Source organism: Leptosomus discolor, chromosome 7 (assembly GCF_034619465.1).
Source record: "Leptosomus discolor isolate bLepDis1 chromosome 7, bLepDis1.hap2, whole genome shotgun sequence".
In the NCBI taxonomy this organism is placed as follows: domain Eukaryota; kingdom Metazoa; phylum Chordata; class Aves; order Leptosomiformes; family Leptosomidae; genus Leptosomus; species Leptosomus discolor.
Genome location: NC_141397.1, coordinates 54,989,651 through 55,012,022, shown reverse-complemented (window position 1 = coordinate 55,012,022; position 22,372 = coordinate 54,989,651). Strand labels below are relative to the sequence as shown.

General features: G+C 45.9%; 1 protein-coding gene across 2 annotated transcripts in view; it reads right to left on the bottom strand.

Moving 5' to 3' along the window:
- Window positions 1-20,872, bottom strand: part of DIS3L2 (DIS3 like 3'-5' exoribonuclease 2) — a 195,592-nt gene extending 174,720 nt beyond the window's left edge. The window contains exons 1-4 of one of the 2 annotated variants that reach the window (XM_086467581.1): window positions 20,846-20,872; window positions 17,691-18,410; window positions 2,052-2,210; window positions 1,608-1,750 (exon numbers count right to left, since the gene is read on the bottom strand). In XM_086467581.1, coding sequence (XP_086323707.1) covers window positions 1,608-1,750; window positions 2,052-2,210; window positions 17,691-18,390 — 1,002 coding nt within the window. In that variant the 5' untranslated portion in view covers window positions 18,391-18,410; window positions 20,846-20,872. The remainder of the gene's footprint in view (window positions 1-1,607; window positions 1,751-2,051; window positions 2,211-17,690; window positions 18,411-20,845) is intronic. The other variant, XM_086467582.1, reaches the window with a different exon arrangement.
- Between the last annotated feature and the right edge of the window lie 1,500 nt (window positions 20,873-22,372).

The following is a 22,372-nucleotide window of genomic DNA, read 5'->3' as shown; positions in this document are numbered from 1 at the left end:
TGAGGGGTGGTGAGACACTGGCACAGGCTGGCCAGAAGCTGTGGCTGCCCCCTCCCTGGCAGTGTTCAAGACCAGGCTGGATGGGGCTTGGAGCAACCTGGTCTAGTGGAAGGTGTCCCTGCCCGTGGCAGGGGGGTGGAACTAGGAGATCTTTAAGGCCCCTTCCAACCCAAGCCATTCTATGATTCTACGATTGTGGAATCCTCATCACACCTCCGGAAATTATGCCATTATATTATTATACAAGAATTACTATACAATTATAACAAGAAATCAGACAAAAAGTGAGGTGATGCCATTTACAACTTCAATGTACTGATGAAAGTGTCACAACATCACCAGCATCACACCACCAATTAAATGGCAACGCACCAGTGTGTGTTTGGGTAAACGATGCCTCAGCATGACTGTCTGGCATGCCCTCACTGATTTCCACCTGCCTCTTTTCCCCAGCCAGTCTGATCTCACTGGGACACCAGGTGTGTCCTGAAGAACACTACACCACGTTGAGGACTTGTCTACAACAGTGGCTCTAGGATGCTATCCTCTTCTACTCAGTGAACCTCAGCCCTGCCTGCCTTTATGCAAAACTCCTTCTGAGATCCAGCTACCCCCACAAACAGCAGGTCCACCCCCACATTTTGCTAGATATTCAGAGAAGAATTGCTGCCTAACTATGGCTGCAGTTTGTGCTGCCATTTGGAGCAGCAAAAGTCCAATCTTTGATCTTTAGACTCTGTAAAATGAGAACATGCTTATTGCTAGCTGCTCAAGCCAAAATACCACATACACATAGGCAAATGATTTTCTGTATCTTGATGGGCTCTTCAGCTCCATCTATTATCTGTGCCTTACTTCAGCAAACCATACACTGTCATCAGTGGCTGGGTCAGTCCTATGACCATAGGGAAGTGCAAAGAAAATTATGCAAGCAAACCAAGGGTCCAGTACTGCCTGCCATTTGGTATTAATTTAACCAGCTGCATCGTAGTTTATAACAAGTTATTGCAATGCCCTGGTAGGCATAGCCCTGTGAGACCCCAAGGACCACAGCACTACCTGCATCATCAGCCTCCCTTTTTTTTGTGGGCAGGAGACTTCCAGGAAGAGTTGATAGATTGAAAAAAGAAAAGTAGATCTGGAAGCACAGGCGTCTGCACCTCATTGCTGAGGACTTATGAACATCTTTGTGAGGAATTTCAGCAAGAAATATCTTGGTAAGGGCATTCATTTATACTTACGCTGACAAAGATAGAGGCTGCCAGCACCTGCTGTGTTTTTGAGCATCATTTGTAAAAGCAAATGTCTCCACAGTAATGACTATCATGGCTAGCAGACTATCCAACCAGAACTCTGCAATTCATCACAAGCTTAGATCAGGAATTTTACAGAACACGCAGTCAAACCAAAAACTGTACTTTAGCTGAATGGAAAAGATTTCATGCCACTTCTAGAACCTTCTGAGAAAGGGAAAAAAATCTCTTTCTAGCATCTACAAGTGGTACATCAATTCCCTGCCATGCAACCAACTGACATTGATTTGCACCAACCGCTTGTGATTTGCACAGACTTATCACAAGAGCATGGACATTGTATGTTCCAGGCACCTGAATTAGCTCTCCCCTTTTCAGTCCTGCTGAAACATCTTCTTTTGACATGTAGGCTTCAAACACACTCTTCTTCCTCCCTCGAGTGGGTTTATTTAGATTCTTTCTATCACCTGATGTTGGGACAGCAGCATAGGATCCTCCTGCAAACAAAAATTCAAAAACGTTATCTTGCCCACCAAAATTGTGTATGTATCTTAACAGCAGCTGTACAGAGGCTTTGTATTCAAAGTTGAACTTCTGAGAACGGTTTGCCTAGAAATACAGGCACCCAACTCCAGAGCACCAAAAAGCCTGGAATAATCATATTTTACAAATAATCGACAGCCTTTTACAGCTCATTTCAGAGTTAAGAGCACTCATTCAAGCCCATCTTTTAATAGTGCTGAGCACACGCTTCAAGGCAGCTTGTTCCTGAAGTGTGTACACACTCTGCTTTAGTACCTCTGGGAGTTCCCAGTTGTCTAGGATTTATTCTGCTGTCTGAATTGCTCATTGTTTCTGTCTGCGATTCAGAGAATTGCCTCCTCCTATCGAAGTTCTGGGGAGTTCTTGAAGATTCAGAGTTGTTTCTGGTCCTTGCAAACCCTCTCTTTTCTGCACCTGAAATCAAACACAGGTTTGAAATAACAAGGGAGTGAAGAGGAATCCCAGTGCCAGCTTGGGGTCCTGGTGAAACTCATGGTCTGCAGTGCTCAAGTACAAGTCACAACTGAGAGTCATGCTCTTTATCCAAAAGAAACGACGTCTTCATTAGTTCATTTGTAATCTGTTGGCTCTTTGTGCCTCTTAATCCACCACTAACTTATTTTAGCATAAATAAAACTCTGGAACTTACGATACTGAAGTTGAATGCAGCCCTTCCAAAATCCTGGGAAATTCATTAGAGCATATAAAATGTGAAATTGTTACACTGTTTCCAAAGCCTCCACCCCATTAAGCCCCCAAGTAGTGAGAAAATATAACTTCCCTACAACTTAATTAAGTAGCTCAGGATTCATGGAGAAAAAAAAAAAAAAATCTTAACAACCCACTCTGGAGTAATTCACTTTCAAGCTACCAAAGGCAGTATGGTACACAACGACACCACAAAGAAATGTCAAGGCTCCAAATGTCCAGCCTGCTCAGAATAGGCCACGATCATACGAAAATATTCTGCAAAGACTCACCCCTTCCTTCCCTGCCATCACCTCAGCCCCTTCCCTACAGCCAGGAGAGCAAGCAGCAGCTTCCAAAGCGTATGCCAACGCTGTTCCACGGATCAGCACATTGGAATGCAACCCAGCGCCGCGCAGCTGCCCTCTTGGCCCTCCACCTGGAGACTGAACATGTCATCACAGCTTTGCCTTCCAGACCCTCCTGGCTACGCTCCCTGGGTACAAGCTTGTACCTGCAAGTCAGAAAACATGCAATGCCAACTTATTTGCTATGGGGCTATCCAAGTTACAAGGCAAATTTTTTACGTATGGTATCCTTCACAAATGAAATCGCAGATTGCTTCATAGAATTAAACTGAAGCAGCGAGAAAATAAATGTTTAAAAAGCTGTACTTAAGCGGAGATCTTTAAAAATATGGTACCATAAAAGAAAACTCCTACTTTACCCAGTCACAGACAAAAAGCTACATCCATATACAAGAGGCAAATCAGCATGAAGAGGGAGGGATCTTCCTAATTCAGGAGAGGAGACACCAAGACAGGCAGAGGGACAACTCAAGGTGCCGGCTCAGACCAGCCCAGGAAGAGATTAAATGCCACAGCACTGTCTCCAAATGGGACACTGAAACAAAGAGGGGGCCTCTGTGTTCAGTAACGATAAGGATAAGGGCAACATAGTTTGGCCTCTTTCTACACGATCAAGCTTTTCACACTCTGCGCCTGCTTTCAGGAAGGAGACTGTCTGAGGGAGGTTGCAGCTGTAACACGGCAAGAGCGCAGCTGCACGTTTAGGTTTCAACCGATACGAACAGGGCAACGCTACCTGTGTGGACCACGTGATGAGATGGAATCAAAACGAATTGATTTGCAAATGCCTAATGAACGGATTTGCAAATGCCCTACGGGTCAAGAGGTTAAGTTTGAAAACAGACACCCAAAGTAAAAGTATGGACTGGAGAGATCTGAGCAGAATAGCTTTTGAATTGGCAACACGGTTTGCTCTGGATAGGGTTTTCAGAGACATTTTGGTGAAGGAATCTGGCTTAAACTGCAACAGGTGGGATCTTAGGAACACTATTAAAAAAGCAAGGCACTAGGCTGATCACCCAGCGAGGTCACACAATCTGCTTCGTTGGAGGTTCTTAAAAATAGGTGAGACAGACATCTGCCAGAGTTGGTTCAAAAAGAGCAGTTTTTTCCTTGAGGTAGTGAAATGGATTACATGAGCTCGTAAGGTCCTCTAAAGCCCTCGTTTCTATGACAGCAAGTCACAGAAAATACTACTATGAATGAAAGAACTTGGGATAAAAAAGAGGCTAAATCTTAACGTGTAATTAAGAAGTTGTTGGAAAAAAAGAGAACAGAGAACTAAAAGGCAAGGAAAAAGAGAAAAAAATGTCTAGTGAGTTGGGAAGTGAGCAGAGCGCCAGAATTAGGCACTGCAGAGCAGAGCCATCCCAGCATTTGCCATGTCCATCAGTTCAGAAAGTCTGGGGCCACTACTGCCAAAAATAATGTGCAGCAACAGCAAAGGGTGGAGAAGCACCTTTCCGTGCCGAAAGGTAGACACGCAGAGAGGCACTTGCATATTTCCACCACTTAAGCCTTTGGCTTGCTCTCCGGTGGGTTTTTTCATCTGCTCAGACTCTGACACAAACTCAAAGAAAAAATTTACTCAAATGAACAAACTCTGCTTTGACATAGCTGGCTTGCAAGCCAGTTTACACAAAGCCACTTTGGATAAGTGTTTGACCCCGTTGGCCATGACATTTACGGCTAAACAAAACCACCCCTGTTACAAAGCCACAGACAACTGTCACAATTAGCATTCAACTGGAACACACCAAATCCTGCATGACTGTAATTTCTTGTATTTCTCCTTTTAAAAGAAAGAGAGCTAACTGCAGGTTGCCATCTGTTTCAACTAGATTCAATATTTGCTTCTCTAATGCACCTGTCCCCTAAAATTGGAAATCAGAAATACTTCTCATGATGGGCTTTCCTGCTGTCCTTGCTGCCCAGCATTAATATTCTGATGGATAAACAGACGTCATCGCACAAAGCAAACTGTAACTTGACTACTCTATAGATAGCATAGGATATATTGAGACTATCCTTTCTGAAATAACTGCTATCACAAACTTAAACTCTTTTCCAGTACTAGGTGTTTCAGAAGTCTTACTTTTTCTGTGGTGTTATAATCGTGTGAATTGTAATACACAACAAAATCTCTTAGGGTAAGATGTCACACAAAGTAATAACACATTCTAGGCATTAAAATAATCAATGACTAAATAAATTAATATGTAAATAAATATAATTTAAAAAATTAAAATAACTTCAGCAGAAGGGAGACTAAAGTGTAGCAACTGAGGATGAGGTTGGTTGATACATCCTAACAGGAGGCTTGAAGCAACCACAATGCACCAAACATGTCTACATGTGCAGAACCACTCAAGCTTGAACACAGAGGAATTCTACTGCAAGACACATAAGTATTCACAACACACAGCAAATGCAACATGCTTGGGTACGTTTATCTGGCCGCACAGATGATGTAGAGCTGCTCTCCATGGATGCAGCCACCACTTGCCTGGGATCTCTAGATGTTCTGCCATTTCCACCGGGAAATAACACCGGAGTAAGAATTTGGGGAAAGGTCGTTGACTGTTCATTACTTCAGGTCATCTGGAGGGAGATTTGGGTTGAAACAACCCCGACACCTGTATCAGGCAAGGAGGCTCCTACAAAGGTGACAGAGTGGAGCCTATACAGGACCAGCAATTGCACACATGGAGCAGGGAATCCCTTCAAACCAGCCAAGGGGAAGCACTTGTGGGAAGCAGAAACACACAATTCCCACCTCCACAGGTAGAGAGGCATGAAAAACAAAGTGGGTGGCATTCATGGGCTTTCAGAACAGTCCACAATCAGTGACTCACTTCTATTTTCAACATGGGCACCAGAAAAATAAGAGCAGAAAGGGTGAGCTGGGGGCTGGCTCCAACCCAGGAGCCTGGTCCAGCATCCAGCATGCAGGCAGCAGCGGCTGGTTGAGCTCTGTTGGAAGGGCAGCACTAGAATCCAAACAATCACACTACATCTCCATCACAACAACAGCATCATGCAATGGCACACTTTGGTCTTTAAACCTAAGTACCTATTAATCTTTTCTTATTTTGGAAAAGAAAAAAAAAATGCAGGCAGGCAGCTTCCCAGAATAATTGAGCTGGCTTACAGTAAGAGAGGAAGGTAGATGTTTTAAATCAGCTTATTTTGACATAATTTATACAAAATCACTCTATAGTTTAGGTTTTGAAAAGTACTGCATTTAATTAAATTTACATCTATTAGTCAGTCGATCAACTAGATGGTCAAGTAAATCAACTAAAATGTTCAACTAAACATGAAGTTAGCAAGGCCAGAAAGTCTTTAATTTTATATTAAAATTTGCAATTGCTTTACACAAGAAAGGACCAAGACCCTCAATTTTATTTACCAAAAATAAAACATTTCCAACTGCCCTCTAACACCTAACAAGCTACTTGATTACTACCAGCACAGACGGAAAGTATTCCTCACCGAATTTCCATCAGCACATCCATGACTCCTTGGATACCTCCCACCCAGGATCCGGCAAGAAATAGTTTTACTTGAGAGATCTAAGTGAATTCCAAGGTACGGACATCTTGGTACAGCTTTCCCCTTTCCTGTCAAAGGGTATCTACCTAGTCACCAGGCATTTCTACCTCAAACTAAACTTACAGCTTCGTTACCATCTACATTACATATAGCCCAGCTCCCTGGGGTGGGCAGGGCTGTGAGAGCATCACAACAACTGTGCTGGTAACACTTCTGCAGGTTTAGGACTCTCACCCCAAATAGCTATCTCGACACATAATGGTTCCTTTTACATTTAAAAAATAAAAAGGGAATTACGTTAAGTCATTGGACAGAACGGTATCATTACAAACTTTTCCAACGCAAAATACTTCCATCTACTACTCACCTTTATCAGTCCATGATTAGGCATCAACACCTCTGCTAACTGCTAGTGCTAAGAGGATCTTCCAACACTTCCCAGCATTAGATCACGATCTAGATATGCAAAGGAATCTTTCAAATACCCCCGCTTTACAGTTAGCGTAAGCATGAGAAGAAACAGAAGCATATCCCCAGAACTGATAACATGCCATAGAACAATTTGTTATCAGTTAATGAGACACTCAACACACAGTTACTAAATATTTGTCCATATTTCTACAGTGTTTCATTTCACTGCTGACACATTTCAATGACTTAAATTAGTTTCCTTCAAAACTTCCAAGAGGTTCCCTGACATTTAATTCTTCAAGACAACCCAGCTATGCACTTAGTAAAACACTGTAAGGATACACCCATGAGCCAGAAAGCATGGCAGCTACCAAAGGAAAGGTCACCCAGCACTGCCCTATCTCCAAAAGCTGGAATTAACCAACTAAAGGCAAAGAGAAGTACTCTGATGCCAGTCCTGCTTAGTCCTACACTCTCATTTAAGTCAGACTAAGTTAACCATGGCAAGAAAGATAAATAAAGCATGTTCCTGCTCATCCTTACTAGAGACTTAATGAATTGGAGTCCAACCATGTGGCAGCCTCACAGATCTACAAGTTCAAGTGGGTCCTTGGCTCCTGGCAGAGTTGGCAAAGCAAACTTTAGAAACCACCAAATTTGGTCTCTTAGCAAATGAACACTCTCCACCACCTGCCAGGAAGTCCTGTCTGCAACTTTATGAGCCACTATGGATGCTGATGTGTAACAGGGTGTATTAATAGTCTCAATACAAGAGTTCAGCCAACAGAAACTCTGCCTTGTTTTGGAAAGACGCCTGGGACCCAAAAAAATCCCAAATCCTACATAGCTCCTCAACAACCCATCCCGGGTACTTTTGTGAATCTACCTCAGCTTTGATGAGCTGGGGGGACGGAGCTCCTGGCTGGTGGCTCTGGGCAGGCACAGACCTAGCGTTGACACTGTTCTACCAGGCAACTATACGTTTCATTCCCAAGTCAAATAAACTCTACTAGCAAAAGCATGCTCTGCCACTACCGACTGCATTAACACCAGGGTGGTTTTGCTAGGATCCCCATGTCCTCCCCTTTCATATGCTTAAACGGGCAATTCAAAAGCTATTTGATATTTTCTGCTGCACAAAGAAGCCTCTAAAATATTTCCTTCTCAAATGTTAAAAGCCGGAATACATTTGTTAGAGTGTTTTTAATTTCTAATGCACCAGTGACATCCAGTATATGCCATATTATACAAGTGACTAACTCAAAAACTCCAAGCACTTAAATCACTACTATAATATCCGGGATCAAATTACCACACACAGGCAAAAACAACAAGCGCCATTGAAGTGATCTCAAATGCGAGTTATGTCAACAAAAACACTGGTCGTAGACAGGCCAGAAGTAACTAGCTATTTATGTTTTGCAAAGTATTTTGCAGATTTAAGAGATTAAATGTCCCACTAATGGTAACAGCCAAGTACTGTTTTGTTCTATTTTGTTTTAAAAGGCAAAACACAAAGACAGCTGTTGGTATAGCTGCTCAGGGAAAGAGTTCTGTACCAGGAAAAAAAAAAAAAGACACTCCTTGAAAGATCTCTCGAGCAAAACTCTGTGCTAGAACACCGATAATACAGGACCAAAACCCATCCACCACACTCCCAGTGAGCTCAGCTCCACTCCAGCCTGTGCTAGGAACAGCCATGCTTCAACATCACTCTCAACATGAATTAAATGAGTTCAGAGTTCTCCAATAGCCTTGGAACAGAACCACCTCCATACATTTTACATTATCTTGAAGCAAAGAGGTTAAATAAAGTAGATAGCTCAAGATTAAAGACAAGGCAATAGAGAGAAATGAGGATGTCATGGGAGAGAATTCATTAGAGATGTAGGAGTGGAAGGGCAGATACGTTATCAGTTCAGCGAGGTTTCAGTGCAGCAAAGAGACTTTCAGGAGATAACCTGGTAGGCAGTATTTCAGATGCTCAGTCTGGGGTCTAAGAGAAAGTCTGAGAGACCACATTTTCCTTATCACGAGCAAATAAAAAAAAAGATCCTTCTTCTCCAATGAAATGTAAACTCAAAGGATCCCAAACTGGAGGTTCTGCAGCACACTGCCATGCTCAGTCCAAGCCTGACCACAGAGCTAAAGGGAGTTCCTACAACGTTGCCGTGAGTCCCTCTCAAACATAACCAAGGACATGAATGACTTGAAATTATCTCAATGACTGAAAAGTAGGGTAAACTTCCGGGAAAAGGAATATCTTGGCGGAAGCGGAAAAGGACGATGATATGACAGCCCTGTAGGGATTTAGGCAGATGGCAGATTGCGTAATTAAGTTTAAAGTTAATTAAACAGTCATTCAAAGAAGAGAAACAATGCAGACCTACATTTACATGCACAGGCTCAGCCAAAATGTAAATTCTATGCAAATGTCCTGAACTGAGTGGATGATGTATCGAAATCCAGCTGCCAGAACTAACTCCCATGCCCACCAGTCTCCACTAATTGACCCATTACGATGGGCCACCAGGGCCCAGCCATGGTGTAAATCTGAGCTGTAACTTTCCACCATCAAGACAAATCAAAATAAAATGAGAAGGCAGCACTTAAAGGGAAGGCCTGTCTGCACAGCTCTTAAACGTAATTTCAGGAGTGGTTCAAAGCAACCAGTCCCTCTAGCAACAACCCAACTGGTTACCAGCAACCCTGTACAACACAACACAGCTCCACCTGTGCCAGCCAGCAGCTTGTCTACCAGCACAACTGTGTTCATGCACCAGGACACAGTCCGGCTGTGAGCCATCTGCGTACCCAGGAACAAATCTGGAGAGCTCTTTCACCCTAACTCTTTGGAGAAGGTGATTCTCTAAACAGTTTTGGCAGAAAGTCTGCTAAAATCTGCACAGAAGAGTTAAACATTCAAGAAAAAAGGCAGAAAGGGAATCCTTGCCACATGGGGAACAAGCTGGCTGCAGAAAGGCAGACTGCCCCCCAGCCGGTGACTCCCAGATGGGGAAATACAGACTGTCATGGTTTGTGAGTGAGTTCACAGGGCCATGAGCCGCTTTTGGAGGCAACCGTGCCACTGTAGCTTGTTGTAAAAGACTCCGACATTCAGCATTCTTACAAGCTGCTGAGGAAGAAACATTCCTATTTAGGGATGGAGGTAGCAAAAAAGTGAAGTGGCATGTCCATGGGTACTCAGAAGTCAGGAGCAGAGACAGATGCCAATCTCCAGACCCATGAAAACGAGGTGGAAAGTACATACATGGTGGGAAGCACATGTTGCCACTACTCTTTTGCTTTAAGCTGCACTCACTTACTTAAACTCTTGTGCTGCATGCCCCTAGATTTCAATATGGAATTACGGAAAATGAAAACGTTCTTGCTGACTTCGGCTTCCTGAAAGAGCCTAGGCTTTGAAAAACTGAAATGAAGGAAAATGCACAATGGATTCTTTCTGCTGCAGAAAACAATGCTGTGGAAACTGCTCCTGACCGCCAAGATCATGTGCCCACGACACCACGCTTCCCCTTCCAAAACACTTCCAAGCATCCTGATGCTTACAGGATTTTGACTTCAGTAACTCAGTCAGTAATTGCAGTTTTATTCAATTCCTCAGCAGGGTTCCTGTTGTAGGAATACTACATGAGTGCAAGAGCCAAAGATACCATTCCAGGCTCTGAACTAAAGTTTGGTGACGGAACTCATTTAGTAGCAATAGACTAAAAGTTTATCAAAATAGTTACTGTGCTCCAGCTGCGTGCAGCAGCACCGTGGTGTTGTCAGGGAGGGGATACAGCTCTTCTGGTTTTCAGGACTCTCCGTGAACCTGCTCCACCCTGCTCATGACCTCCTAACTACCTACCCCGCCTGATGACTGCACTCCTCCAGGCTTCCACTCCTGCCTCGAGATGTGGGTCACGGCTGCTTCCACTGCCTGCTCGCCCTTCCATCCTCCCAAAGCATCTTCCACAATACCTTTTGCCCTTTGTTTTATCCAGCAACTACACTGTGAATAGGGTTCTTCAAGACTTCAGGAAAAACACGTTAAAAACATAATATTGCAGAAGTTCTCTCTTTGATTTCTCTGGGCTTCAGTAGTTTGAGGGAAGCAAGTTGCTCAAAGATCAGAGGAAGTCAAGAGGCTTTGAAAGGCAAAACACCTGATGGGAGGTGCTAACGTACAAGAAGACATTAATGGCTGAAGAAATGGAAGAACTGCTTTCAGATTCATACATATCCCAAGGCCCCCTCATGTGCTGCAGAGTAAGGCAATTTGCTGATGAACCATTCCCCACGTTGCTCATTCAGCGTAGTACGTACATAATTCACAAGCCTTAGTACTATGGGGGAAAAATGCCTGAAAACATACAAACTGAATAAAAACGCATTATCGCTGCAGGCTTGTATCTGCAGAGAGCCTGAAATATTCTCCAAGGCATGACCTGCCCCATCCATCTGTGGGCCATTACTGCTAGTGTTGACATTTTCCTTCAGCACCCTGGAAACTTTTATTTTTGTCACAGAAGACATTATTTTATGCAATAGATCCCAACATTTTGTTTTTCATCCTGTCCCGGACAAGTTTCAACTCTCCAGAGCTCGGTTTTCCCCACAAGAGGGAGTTCGGGACATACAGCCCACAGCATTCCATGAAGCTAGTTAGCAGGGGGCTTGAGGTGGGAGGGCAAGAGATGGACATCAGCACACAGGACAGAAGAGGCAGAAGCAGAGGCTGGCGAGCAAGGCAGCGATGAAAGCCCTGCTGCAGCCATGGCCTGGAGAGGCAGCGCAATTAGCCACCGAAGCCAGCTGCAAAGCTTCTGCCCTGCCTACCTGGGTACCTCCAGCAAAGGAGAAGCTTCAGCGATTATCTGAACAGGCCAGACTTGACTGGGGTGTGTGGGCTGGCTGACCTCATGGACACCAGAGGACAGAGGGCTTTTTCAAATTAATCCCTGTTTGAACTACAGCATATTTCGGGGGCAGAATGCGTGATCAGGGCTTTTAAACCTTCCAGTGCCAGCCCACATACCACAAGCCTTGGTAAAACCGTTGCAATGGCCATTCACCCTCACTGCTAAATTGTGCTGTATTTCAAGCCTGGATTTGTTTAGCCTCAAATGTGTTATATCATAATCTGCTCAACTGAGTAGCCTATTATTGAACATCTGTTCCCCATGTAGGCAATTTACTGAAAGCTCCCTTCCCCCAAGCGTCTCTTTGATAAGTAAAGCAGGGTTCCTCAAATCATTCACTCATGATCCCAGCGTTTTAATCTTTCTTGCGGCCGTCCTCTGAGTATTCATCAATTCATCACCATCCGCCCCGAACAGAGGGCATCACCACAGGATACAACACTTCAGAAGCTACTGCTGCTGCCGTGCCAAAGACGCATCAGTCCATACTCCATCTTCCAATTCCCATGCTCATACATTACCCTTTTGGCCACATTTCACAGGAGGGGGATGTTCAGCTGATTAATCCATCAAAAGCTCAAAACTTTTCCAAGCTGTTCCTTCCCACACCGGGTTCCTCACACTGCTAGCACAGTTCGATGCTGGCCCAATCAATTGATTTTGTTTTGCCTGCTCCCAGTCCAGTGATCCAGACGGCTGCCAGTAACCGCCCCCATCATTCAATACTCCCTGTGGTCTCCAAGTCATCCAAAAAAACTTTCAATGCTACTTGTATGTTTTGTTCCTGACGATTGGCAGAAGTATTAAACAGCACAGGGTCAGAACATGACACTGCAGGAACCAGACACACCTGTTGGTAACAATTCTCAATTTATTCCTGCATTTAATTAGTTTGGCTAAACAGACTTTAAACCATTACACATGTGCTGTGCTTTTATTATGTTAACACACTAGCATTCATACTCACACCTTTATCATCAGATTCCTGATCTCATAAGAAACTGACACTGAGTGAGCTCAACAGGACCTTTGTTGCACAAATTGATGACAAGTCATACTAAAAATAGACTTAAAACTAATTAAAAATGAACTCAATTCTTTATTAGCCTATTATTTTCCTAGGACCAACACCACACTGACAGGCATAGTTACCTGAGCTACCTAACGGGGGCTAAAGAGAAGTAAAAACAGTTTAAAAAAAAAAATAGCAGGTTAACAGCAATAAGTGTTTCCACTGATGAACACCTTCACGTGAGCAGTAGCAGGTGAAGGAAGCTCCATCGTGGAGGTGAAAGCTTTGCTGCCAAACACAAGAGCTCCTGCTACAGAACTCAGTCCCGCTGAAGCACAGTGTAAAGGGCATGGAAGATGGTTATTAGATCACATACAAAAAACACAGTCCCTGTAAGGGCAGGATCTCATCTCCCCAAGAGAGGATACATCAGATATTAACTCACATACTATAGCTGATGTTAGCCAAAAACATTAGTTGCACAAGATTCAGGAATGCAACATTTTTTTCTATCAAAAGCAAGAGAGAAATTTATGTTTGTGATGACGTTGCTAAACCATTAGAAAAAGGAGCATTCTATTTTTCATGTGTTTCTCAGATGGGGCCATAGAGTAAATCCAGTTTTACCTCCTCTCCCCTATCTTATTACTATGATTAACGTCATCTAAGGAACGTTAGATTGGACCTGGCAAGATTAGCTACATTTTAAAGATTTCCACAGCAACCAACATTCCCCATTTATTGAACTGATTCTGTGTCCTTTACTAGATCACTGGCTCATATTTACTGGTGCCAGATGGGGAGATAACAGCATTCTTAAGTACTGAATTTCACCACACAGGAACTGGAAGACACACCACTACAAAGCAGCATAATCTCAAACTTGTCTTACAAGATGGGAAACGCAGAAGCTATGGTTCTTCCTCCAAAGATCCCCCCGAAAAACAAAGGCAAATACAAAATTTACTGCAGTGTACCACGGAGAGACAAAACCCCTAAGATTTTGCTGTCTTGTTAAGGCTGGTACTTCTCGACCAGCTATGCCCATCAAACATGCAGGAAAGCCATTCCAGGATATTTCCTTTACCTATCCTGAACATTTTAAATGTCAGGGTTGCAGCCACAAACACAACATCACCATCCAACAGCAACAGTTGTTTTTAAAGCTATGATGCTAAACACCAGCCTGCTTGCCAGCGACACTCCTCCGTGGAAGCTGCCCAAGCTGGTTAAGTACCACAGGCTGGGCGAATAAATGCCAAGTGTCAGACAGATGATAAATCAGAAAGGGCCGTGGAAATCTTATGCCGTTTCAGATGAGACGTTTTGTTACCCAGGAATTGCCTGCTTCTACTCAGGGGGCATGCTGACCCCAACAGATGGGCTAGATATCTCCACCACATCATAAACCCGTGAAGCTTTTAGTGAGAGGAGCCTCAGGAGGCTACCTAGCAAAGCTGGTGGTGCTGTCCTTCCCAAGGAGGATGTCTGCAGATACAGACTAAGACTGTATATCCAGCCCTGCAAAATCTGAACCTCTTTCACAGCAATCAGCCTTCACGAGCATCCTGCTCCAATCAAGCTTTCAGCATCAATAAAGCCACCTCGCTCCCTGGGACTCTAGCTCCCAAGATCCTCTGAACCAAGTGTGGCCAGGAGATGGTGTTCCCAAAGACCATGCTGTACTCCACATTTGGAGGACAGTTCTCTTCTGCAGATGTCTGGTTTTTAGGCTTTCCAGCAGATGCAGGAATGTGCTATCAAACAGCAACATTCCCTCAAAAACAAGCTGTGAAGTGCACATACTCAAAAAGCAACCAAAATCTTGCTGTCCCGAATAAAACATGCAGCTTGGCCTAAACTACTTACTGATAAAGCAATGTATCACAGATATTTAAGATGAAGTTCCACTTAGCAGCCATGCAAATCTCAGCTACTAGCATGTGACAGACAGATGCTGCAGTCAGTACTTCTGTCCTCAAGGAAAAGCGGGTTTTAAGCCCTTTTATGACAGAAACATCAGTCACTCTGAAAAGATATTTTGGTGACTAACTCTGGATTGAAGTGGGAAAACCTTTACAGCCTTTGATCAAAACCAGAAAACAACCCAGGGGACTTTGTAAAAGACTTCCAAATGTTAGCACTCACAGAACCTAGAGGATAGGAAAAATACCAGCAGGAAAATTGTATTAGATGAAAAACTATGAACATCACAATCTAAGTGGCATTTTAGGATTATTTTCTGTCTTATTGGGGTTTGTTTGAGAAGAAACTTGTCAGAACAGGAGGCTTTATTGCAGAAAGGAGCAACAACCTGTGGAACACATTTATAGGCAGCTTCATCTTCCCAAATCCAAGAGTGCTGATACCATAGAGTGAACCCAACGTGCAGTTTCACGACTACGTCACATGTTTCAGACAAGACGCAACGGAGTTTTGTTCACACTCACCTCTCCCAACTGCAAAGTTTCCAGTACTTAGGAAGAGCAGTTACTATATGGAACACCAGAAGAGACTGCCGTGGTCAGTCTCTTAATTACCTGCTCTGAAATTATTTCTATCCCCAAGCCTCGTCTTGGGTCCTTACAGTACAGAATGACAAAGGCAACCCTCAGTGCTTCTCACAGACGGCAGCACAGCAGCAGCAGTGAGCTCCAGGGCTCAGTGACACTTGCTTGGGGCTCCACAAACCACTCTGCTTTCCCCCAAGGCCCCAGGAACTGCGGCACCACTGGAAAGACATTAACAAGGACCAGCCCCTCGCTGCCCACAGCCTGCCCCAGGGCACTCTAAGGGTTTTCTCAGCCCTCCAGGTTTTCCTTCAATTTTAGTACTGTCAGTTTTAGGGTCATTGCAAACCTGACCATGGCTAAGCCTGAGCTGAAGAGCTGTTAAGAAGAGGACAATGAGCTGAAGCGATATAAAGAGAGATGCTTGGCTTTGAGATTAGCTCAAAGAGCCTTTTGGAAAGCCTACAACAGCCTGAACAGAGTTAATTTGTAAGGAAATGTCACCACAGAAAAGATGATATGCCTCACTGCTATGACAGAAGCAATTCTTGCCATCACAGTTTCACAAGCCTTGATTTAAACTGATCAAACCAGACACCTGCCCATGCAAAGTAATATGACTTATATCAGCATCAAGAGAAAAAGACAAGCTTTGAAGTGAGAAAATATTAATCTGGTACTGTGATGTGCAAGCTCTTATACCTAAGCGCTTGCATACTGTAAAATCTTCATTTCACTTAAACAAGAGTGATAAAATGTACTCCAACTGAACAGCAAAAAAAGAGGTTTCTCTGAATCAAATTACCTTTTTTTTTTTTTCCCCTATTTCTTTTCTCCCCAAGTTTTCAAGTCCCTGAAAGTGTTCTGGAGTATAACTAGTCTCAGCCACCCGGGAGGGTGGCTGGGGAGGCATGCGGGGAAACGAAGAGGAAGGGTGTCACTGTTAAGCAAATAATTTTCCAACAATCTTCGCCACAGTGTGAGTTTTCCACCTGGGAGGTCAAACACGAGGGTCAACCTTTTTTGCTCTAGGTCTTTACACTCAATGAACAACCAGTTTTCTAAGGGTTTGTGCAACCCCACTCCCAACTACAGCAGGAGGGAACTGTGGGCGTTGCTTGTGAAAGCCAGTATTTTTAAGACTAAAATCCATGTAGGCACCTATCATTTTCATGGCTACAAACTGTAAGCCTTCTAGTCAGCTGCTTTTCCCTACTCTCCAAAAGCTGAAGGGTGAAAGGTAGCAAAGTGTATTATAACAGGCTAGCATAACAAATGAAGCATTCAAACAAAAAACCCTCCCAAAAATCATGCTCATCAACAAATTTTAGCATAATCCGCTCATGTTAAATCTCCAACTATGATCTGTCTTGCAAGAAGTCATGAAAATTTACCAACTTTAGCACATGATCTACTGTCACAGGCTCAGAAAAACCACAGACCCCGAAAAAAGCATATTACTTGCCACTCTTGAGTGACAGGGCATAGTTTTGTAAGATTGATTTACTTAAACATTTACTTGATTTCCAATCCAAGAGTTGTGATAGGCCTCAGGCCCATCTTACCCAGCTGAGAAATCAATCTCTTTTCTGCTTGTTACAGAGAATTTAATACAGTGACATTTATGAGTTCCTCTGGTAGTAGCTTATAAGATCATAGTAGTAGCTTATAAGATGAAGTTATCAAAGTATTTCACCGTAAATAAAACTTTCTCTGAATGTTAACCCATTACACTGAGAGATCAAATTTAAACTGCCTGGCTTTGTGGTTGTTTGTTCATGTCGTGTTTTGGGGTTTTTTCAATAAAAAAAAATTTATTTATCTCTAAGTGGACTTTTTGCCTTGAACATTGCATTTGAGAGACACATTCACTTTACGACTGCGGTAATGCGGTAAACTGCAGAAAATGTGGTCTCTTTGTCTCCAACAGCAAAATTTACTGGAGTCAATACGCTGTATTAGTAATTAGATATTATACAGGCATCTTAGCCCCCGAGTATTAGATGGACTTAAACCCTCTGCAGAGGCTAACTGGCACTCCAGATCCAAAGACGCAACACAGGGAGAAGCACGACTCTGCCCTGAATCAGTTCAGATCTAGTAGTCTTTTTAACTTGGACTCTACGCCACAGAAACTGGGCTCTCCTGGTCTTGAGCTGATCCTGGAAGCAGCACAGCCACATTCACAGAGCTTAGGCCAGAGGATTAGGTCTTGCCAGCACCAAGCTGGCTCCACATGAAGCCATTTGCACATGCCGGATGGCTTACTTGTAAACCAGGACAAAGCCACCCTCAGGTAACTAAGGGATGACTAACTTGGACCAAGTAGAACTGGCTCATGTTAACTCACTCATGACTAAAACATCACATTCAATTCCACAGTAATTATAGCAAATGAACCAAACAGTTCATTAGTGTGAACTCACCTTGGACTCGACCTGGAGACAAGTGACTGTTTTTCCTGGCATTTATTGCCAGCACATCCTCACTAAACTGCTCAGTCACCAAGTGTCCAGCTGCTGTATCTGTGTTGGCAGGACACCTGCCTCGTTTCTTATGTTTCTTCCTCCACATGTCCTCCTCATCCTTGTCATCAGAACCAGAAGACTTCTGCAGAGCTGCACGGTGTCTCAGGCTGTTCGATACTCTCCCACCCAGGGCATCGCTCATGTTCAACAAGTCAGCTGCAGCTCCACGCTGATGCACATAATAGTCTTCCTCCACCTCCAAGTCTCCTTCTGGACTAACGACGGCATTTTTTTTATGAGGACACCTGTTCAGAGTGGTTTGGGGTTTATTGTTCTCAAATCCTCCAGGCGTGGGCTGTTCCAGGTGAGATGTTCTGACTGGTGAATAGCTGTTCACATTCAACCCGTTCCTGGCTGGATTATCCTTCACCAGGCCTCTCCTCAGGGGTGGGTCCAGATCCAAGCTGGGGTCACTGGAGGTGCTCTCTTCTAGCTGCATCTTCTGCGCAATGTGATTCAAATAGGACCGGAATCGGCCGCTGTGGTGCTTTTGCACAAGCCTCGCATAAGCGTTCTTCTGGGGAGCAGCGGGCTTACTCAGTCCTTCTTTGGTACCTTGGGCAGAAGGAGTACTTCTCACATACCCCAGCTGATCCATACTGCAGTAAAAGGCCCAAACTTCAGAGTTATAAATAGACACAGTGGAAAAATGGTTATTTTCTTGAAAGAAAGCATCAAATAGTTGATTATGCTAAAAGACACAAAAACGTACTAAACGAGACTGCATTGACCTTTATAGAAATTCTGGGTTGCTAAATCACTCCACTGGGGGGGAGGTATTTTACGATGTACTCAACATCTGCCCTGCACCAACTCCCTGTCAGCAGGCCAGGACTAACCACAGCCCGTAAGCTGTACCTGCCCGAACACCACACAAAATGGGTTTTTTTGTCCCAAGGCTGATAACCTAAATATAAGGGGTTCCTTTAATCCACTCTTCCTTGCCTTTGAAAAAGCCAGATAAATTAAAGCAGTGACTGACAGACTGTATCAGATGCATCAGTTTAGCAGTCATCAGAAGTAAAATCTTGTGTCCAACCTGGAGTCTTCAAAAATAACTGCATCCTTACTGAAGTGCTTCAACGTTGCAGTAAAAAGCATACATTGCCTGTTACCTCCCTCCCACAGTGACTGACGCTTCTGCATTATATGGGGTATCTGCTTCAAATAGCAAGACTAACCATTTCAGCTTCTCTTTCTAGCCACAAACTCACTCCCAGTGTGATGGAAATCAAATAAATTCCCTAGCTCAACTATCTTACAAGAGCGCCTAATTCCCAGTGACTGAGACGCACTGGCTGCCGCTCCATGCAGCGCCAGTTTCTGTAAATAGTATTACTCCTCCACCTTAGAAAACAATCTAGTAAATTGTCCTCAGCTACGATTAAGGTAAATTATAGGTATAGACAGGACATAGCAATGATTTTCACTGTACGTAACATCAAAGAGGAACATTAAAAATATATTGATAACAGAGCCCAGTGCAACTGCTGTCTTCTGTGGGTTTTCATAAAAATGCCTTTTTTTTTTTCCTCCTTCAAGACCTGTTTGCAGCTGAACTTCACCCCAGCTGTTACACCGAGAACTTCAGGGCTCACTGTCACCTCTTCTATGCCAGAACTCAGGGGCACTGGACCCTAAGCTAAAATAAAGGATATCATTAAATGTCTTTGTCCCCACCTCCCTAAGCGCAGGGGTGTTGGCAGGACAGAAAACAGACAGAAATTTATATTCCCTTCTCTACTCCCACCATGCTTGGAATTTTTCTTCCCCTTCCAGCCCTCCTCTCTTTTGCTGCAGTTGCACAGAGGATAAGCACCCAGGCAGTCTCCCCCACGCACACACTGCCTGGGAACGGGGCATCACCCAGCAGGGATCAAGGACCGCAGAGCCAACTCCTCCTCAGAGTGCCCGCTCTGGCCCTTTCAGAGAAACAACACGTGTTGCAGCGGGATTTACTTAAGTAATTGAGCACGGATGTGAACAGGCTTCACAATACAAAGCAAAAATTAAAAATCCCTGAATAAATAGGAAAAATTCTTTGTGTGGTTTGTGAGTCTTCCTAAGATTTTCCATTAGTCCTAGCCAATAGCTAAACTTTTCTAATAGACTGACCTGCTATTACAAAAGCCTCACACGGGTAGGTCTACAGCAAGCTTTCTTTTAATGTCACCTTCTCCCGTTGCCAATTAAATAGAAGTAGATAACATTTACAAAAGCCAGTGAGGCTCTCTCCAAACAGTGGTTCCAGGATACAGGAGTTTGTCATCTTTATTTACTAGTAAAGAATAAACATTCGCACCTCACCTTCACTTTAATTTCTGCAACTCTACTCAGTCAGCAGTTAGGAACGGGAGCACAGACAAAAAGCAGGGACTTACAAGCCCCCACACATCACAACTTCATGATTAGCTTTCCCGTGGGCAACCAGGAATCGACACCTTCCCGACAGCCGGGCAGCAGAGGCGGGCACGGGGTGCACCCACCCCGCCTCGCCCCCACACGGGACGGCGACGTGGACAAGCGAAACGCCGGGAAGGAAGCGCCGAGCGAAGCCGCTCGCTTCACCGGGGCCAGGATGAAAACTGCCCCCGCTATTTTCACCCGGCTGAAGCGCGGCACCGGCCTCCCCCACCCGCCCGCCACCACGCTGGGCACGGCGCCCTGGGGGTGCCCAAGCGCCCCAGCACCGGGAGCACGGCTGCAGGGCCTCCCCCCCCGCACCTTCGGGACGCGGGGCAGCCCCTCGCCCGCCGCCTCTCCTGCCGGGCGCCAACGCCAAGCGCTCTCTCCCAAAGCGCCCCCGACACCCTCGGGAACGCAGCCCGGGCTACCACCGCCCTTCCGCGGGGCCCGAAGCGGGAGCTGACGGCGCCGCGCCCGCCGGACAAGCCCTCGCCCCGGGACGAGCCAGCAAACCGGCGGGCTCAGCCCCTCCCCGGTCACGGCGGCGCTGCCACGGGGCTGACAAGGCCTGAGCACCACCGAAGAGCCGCTCGCCCGCTTCCCCCCAACCCGAGACCCCCAACAACCGACCCAGCCCCGCCACTCACCGCCGCTCCGCGCCGTTTAAATGTCCCAGCGCCCCCACCGTCCGCTTCCGGGTCAGAGGCGGCCTACGGGCCGCGGCAGGGCCCAGAAGGCCTTCGCAGGCGAAGCGGTCGCTCCCCGTCCGTATGCGTTAGGGCAGCCGCAGGCCTCGCACCCCCCGGGGCCGAGGCGGGACCCCCGGGCGGTCTCTAGTGACACGGGGCCAGCCGCCATCCTGTGGGTCGCTCTGTGCAGCGCCGGGCGCTGGGGACGGACGGCGGGAAAGGCGCTGTGAGGGAGGCACCGTGGGGAGGGCGGGCAGGGTGTCCCGGGAGGGGACAGGGTGACCCGGGAGGGGACAGGGTGCCCCAGCCTTGCTCTCTGAAGAGGAGGGTGCCCCCCCCCCCCCCCCCCCCCCCCCCCCGCAGGCAGGGCCCGTGGGTCTCCGCAGCCTGCCAGGAGAAGGGGGGCCTCCAGACAGGGTTGAGGCTGGGTTTGGATCCCTCTTGGTCAGTCACAGCGGGTGAGGGTGGGAGGCTGCCAAGGTTGGGGCTTTTCCTGAGGGAGGCTAAGCTGGGGCATCTAACAGGGACCCTGAAGGGGCAGGGTGCTGCGGGGGGGGAGCAGAGGGAGACAGGAGGTGGTGTGACCACAGCAGGGACCCAACCCAGACTGTCCCCAGCCTGCAAGGTGTGCAGACATGTTGGTCCCTGGCGTTTGCAGACCCACTCTTCCAGCCAGGGCCAGCTGAGGCCTCTGTGATGGTTTGGGCCAGTTCAGTGCCAGCGCTCCGGCTTCAGCCAAAACTTCTAGCCAGATAAGTGAAAAAAAGCATAGTTTACCTGATTTCATGCTGTAAAGAGCTGAAACCAGTATTGTCCTAGTGGAAACTCTCAGAGCTTTGCAGGCACCTGAACCTCCAAAAGCCATACAGGGAAGCCTTCTTTAAGACCTACATGGCTTCACCTTCACTGCAGAGGAGAGCAGGCTCCTGGGCTCCTGTTCCTGAGCTCCTCACGCTCCCCTAGCACTGGAGGTTGGGCACCAGGCAACCTGCCGATCCTCCAGCCCACCCATGGCACAGCACCCAAGTAGTGACCAACTCATGGTGCTGAGCGGCAGTGGCCTGACCAGAGCCTTCATGTCAGAGGGTGACGTTAAAGCATGAGACCAGAGTCAGGAGCTGGGACTTTTACTCCCTGCTCTTTCTGTGACTGCAGGTCTCCCACGGGGCTTTATAGCAGAGTCAGATCCAGGGTCTGGCTGACTGGTGTTTCGGTCACCCTGGTGTTACCTGCAAATTCAGGCTGGGTTTGCCAAAGAACTTCAGCCAGAAGAAAAACTGGAGAGCAATAAACTGACCTCATGGCAACCCCAATCAACGCCATTTGAGCTGTCTGCCTGGAGCAGCCCCTCAGAGGATGGAGGAAGGGTCAAAAGGGACCTGAGCTGGTGTCTCCAAGCAGGGCTCTGGTGGGGAAAGGCTCTGTTCAGTCTTCAGTTCGGCAAGAACATGGGTCTGAGCAGGCCATTCGTGCTACCCCTTCACT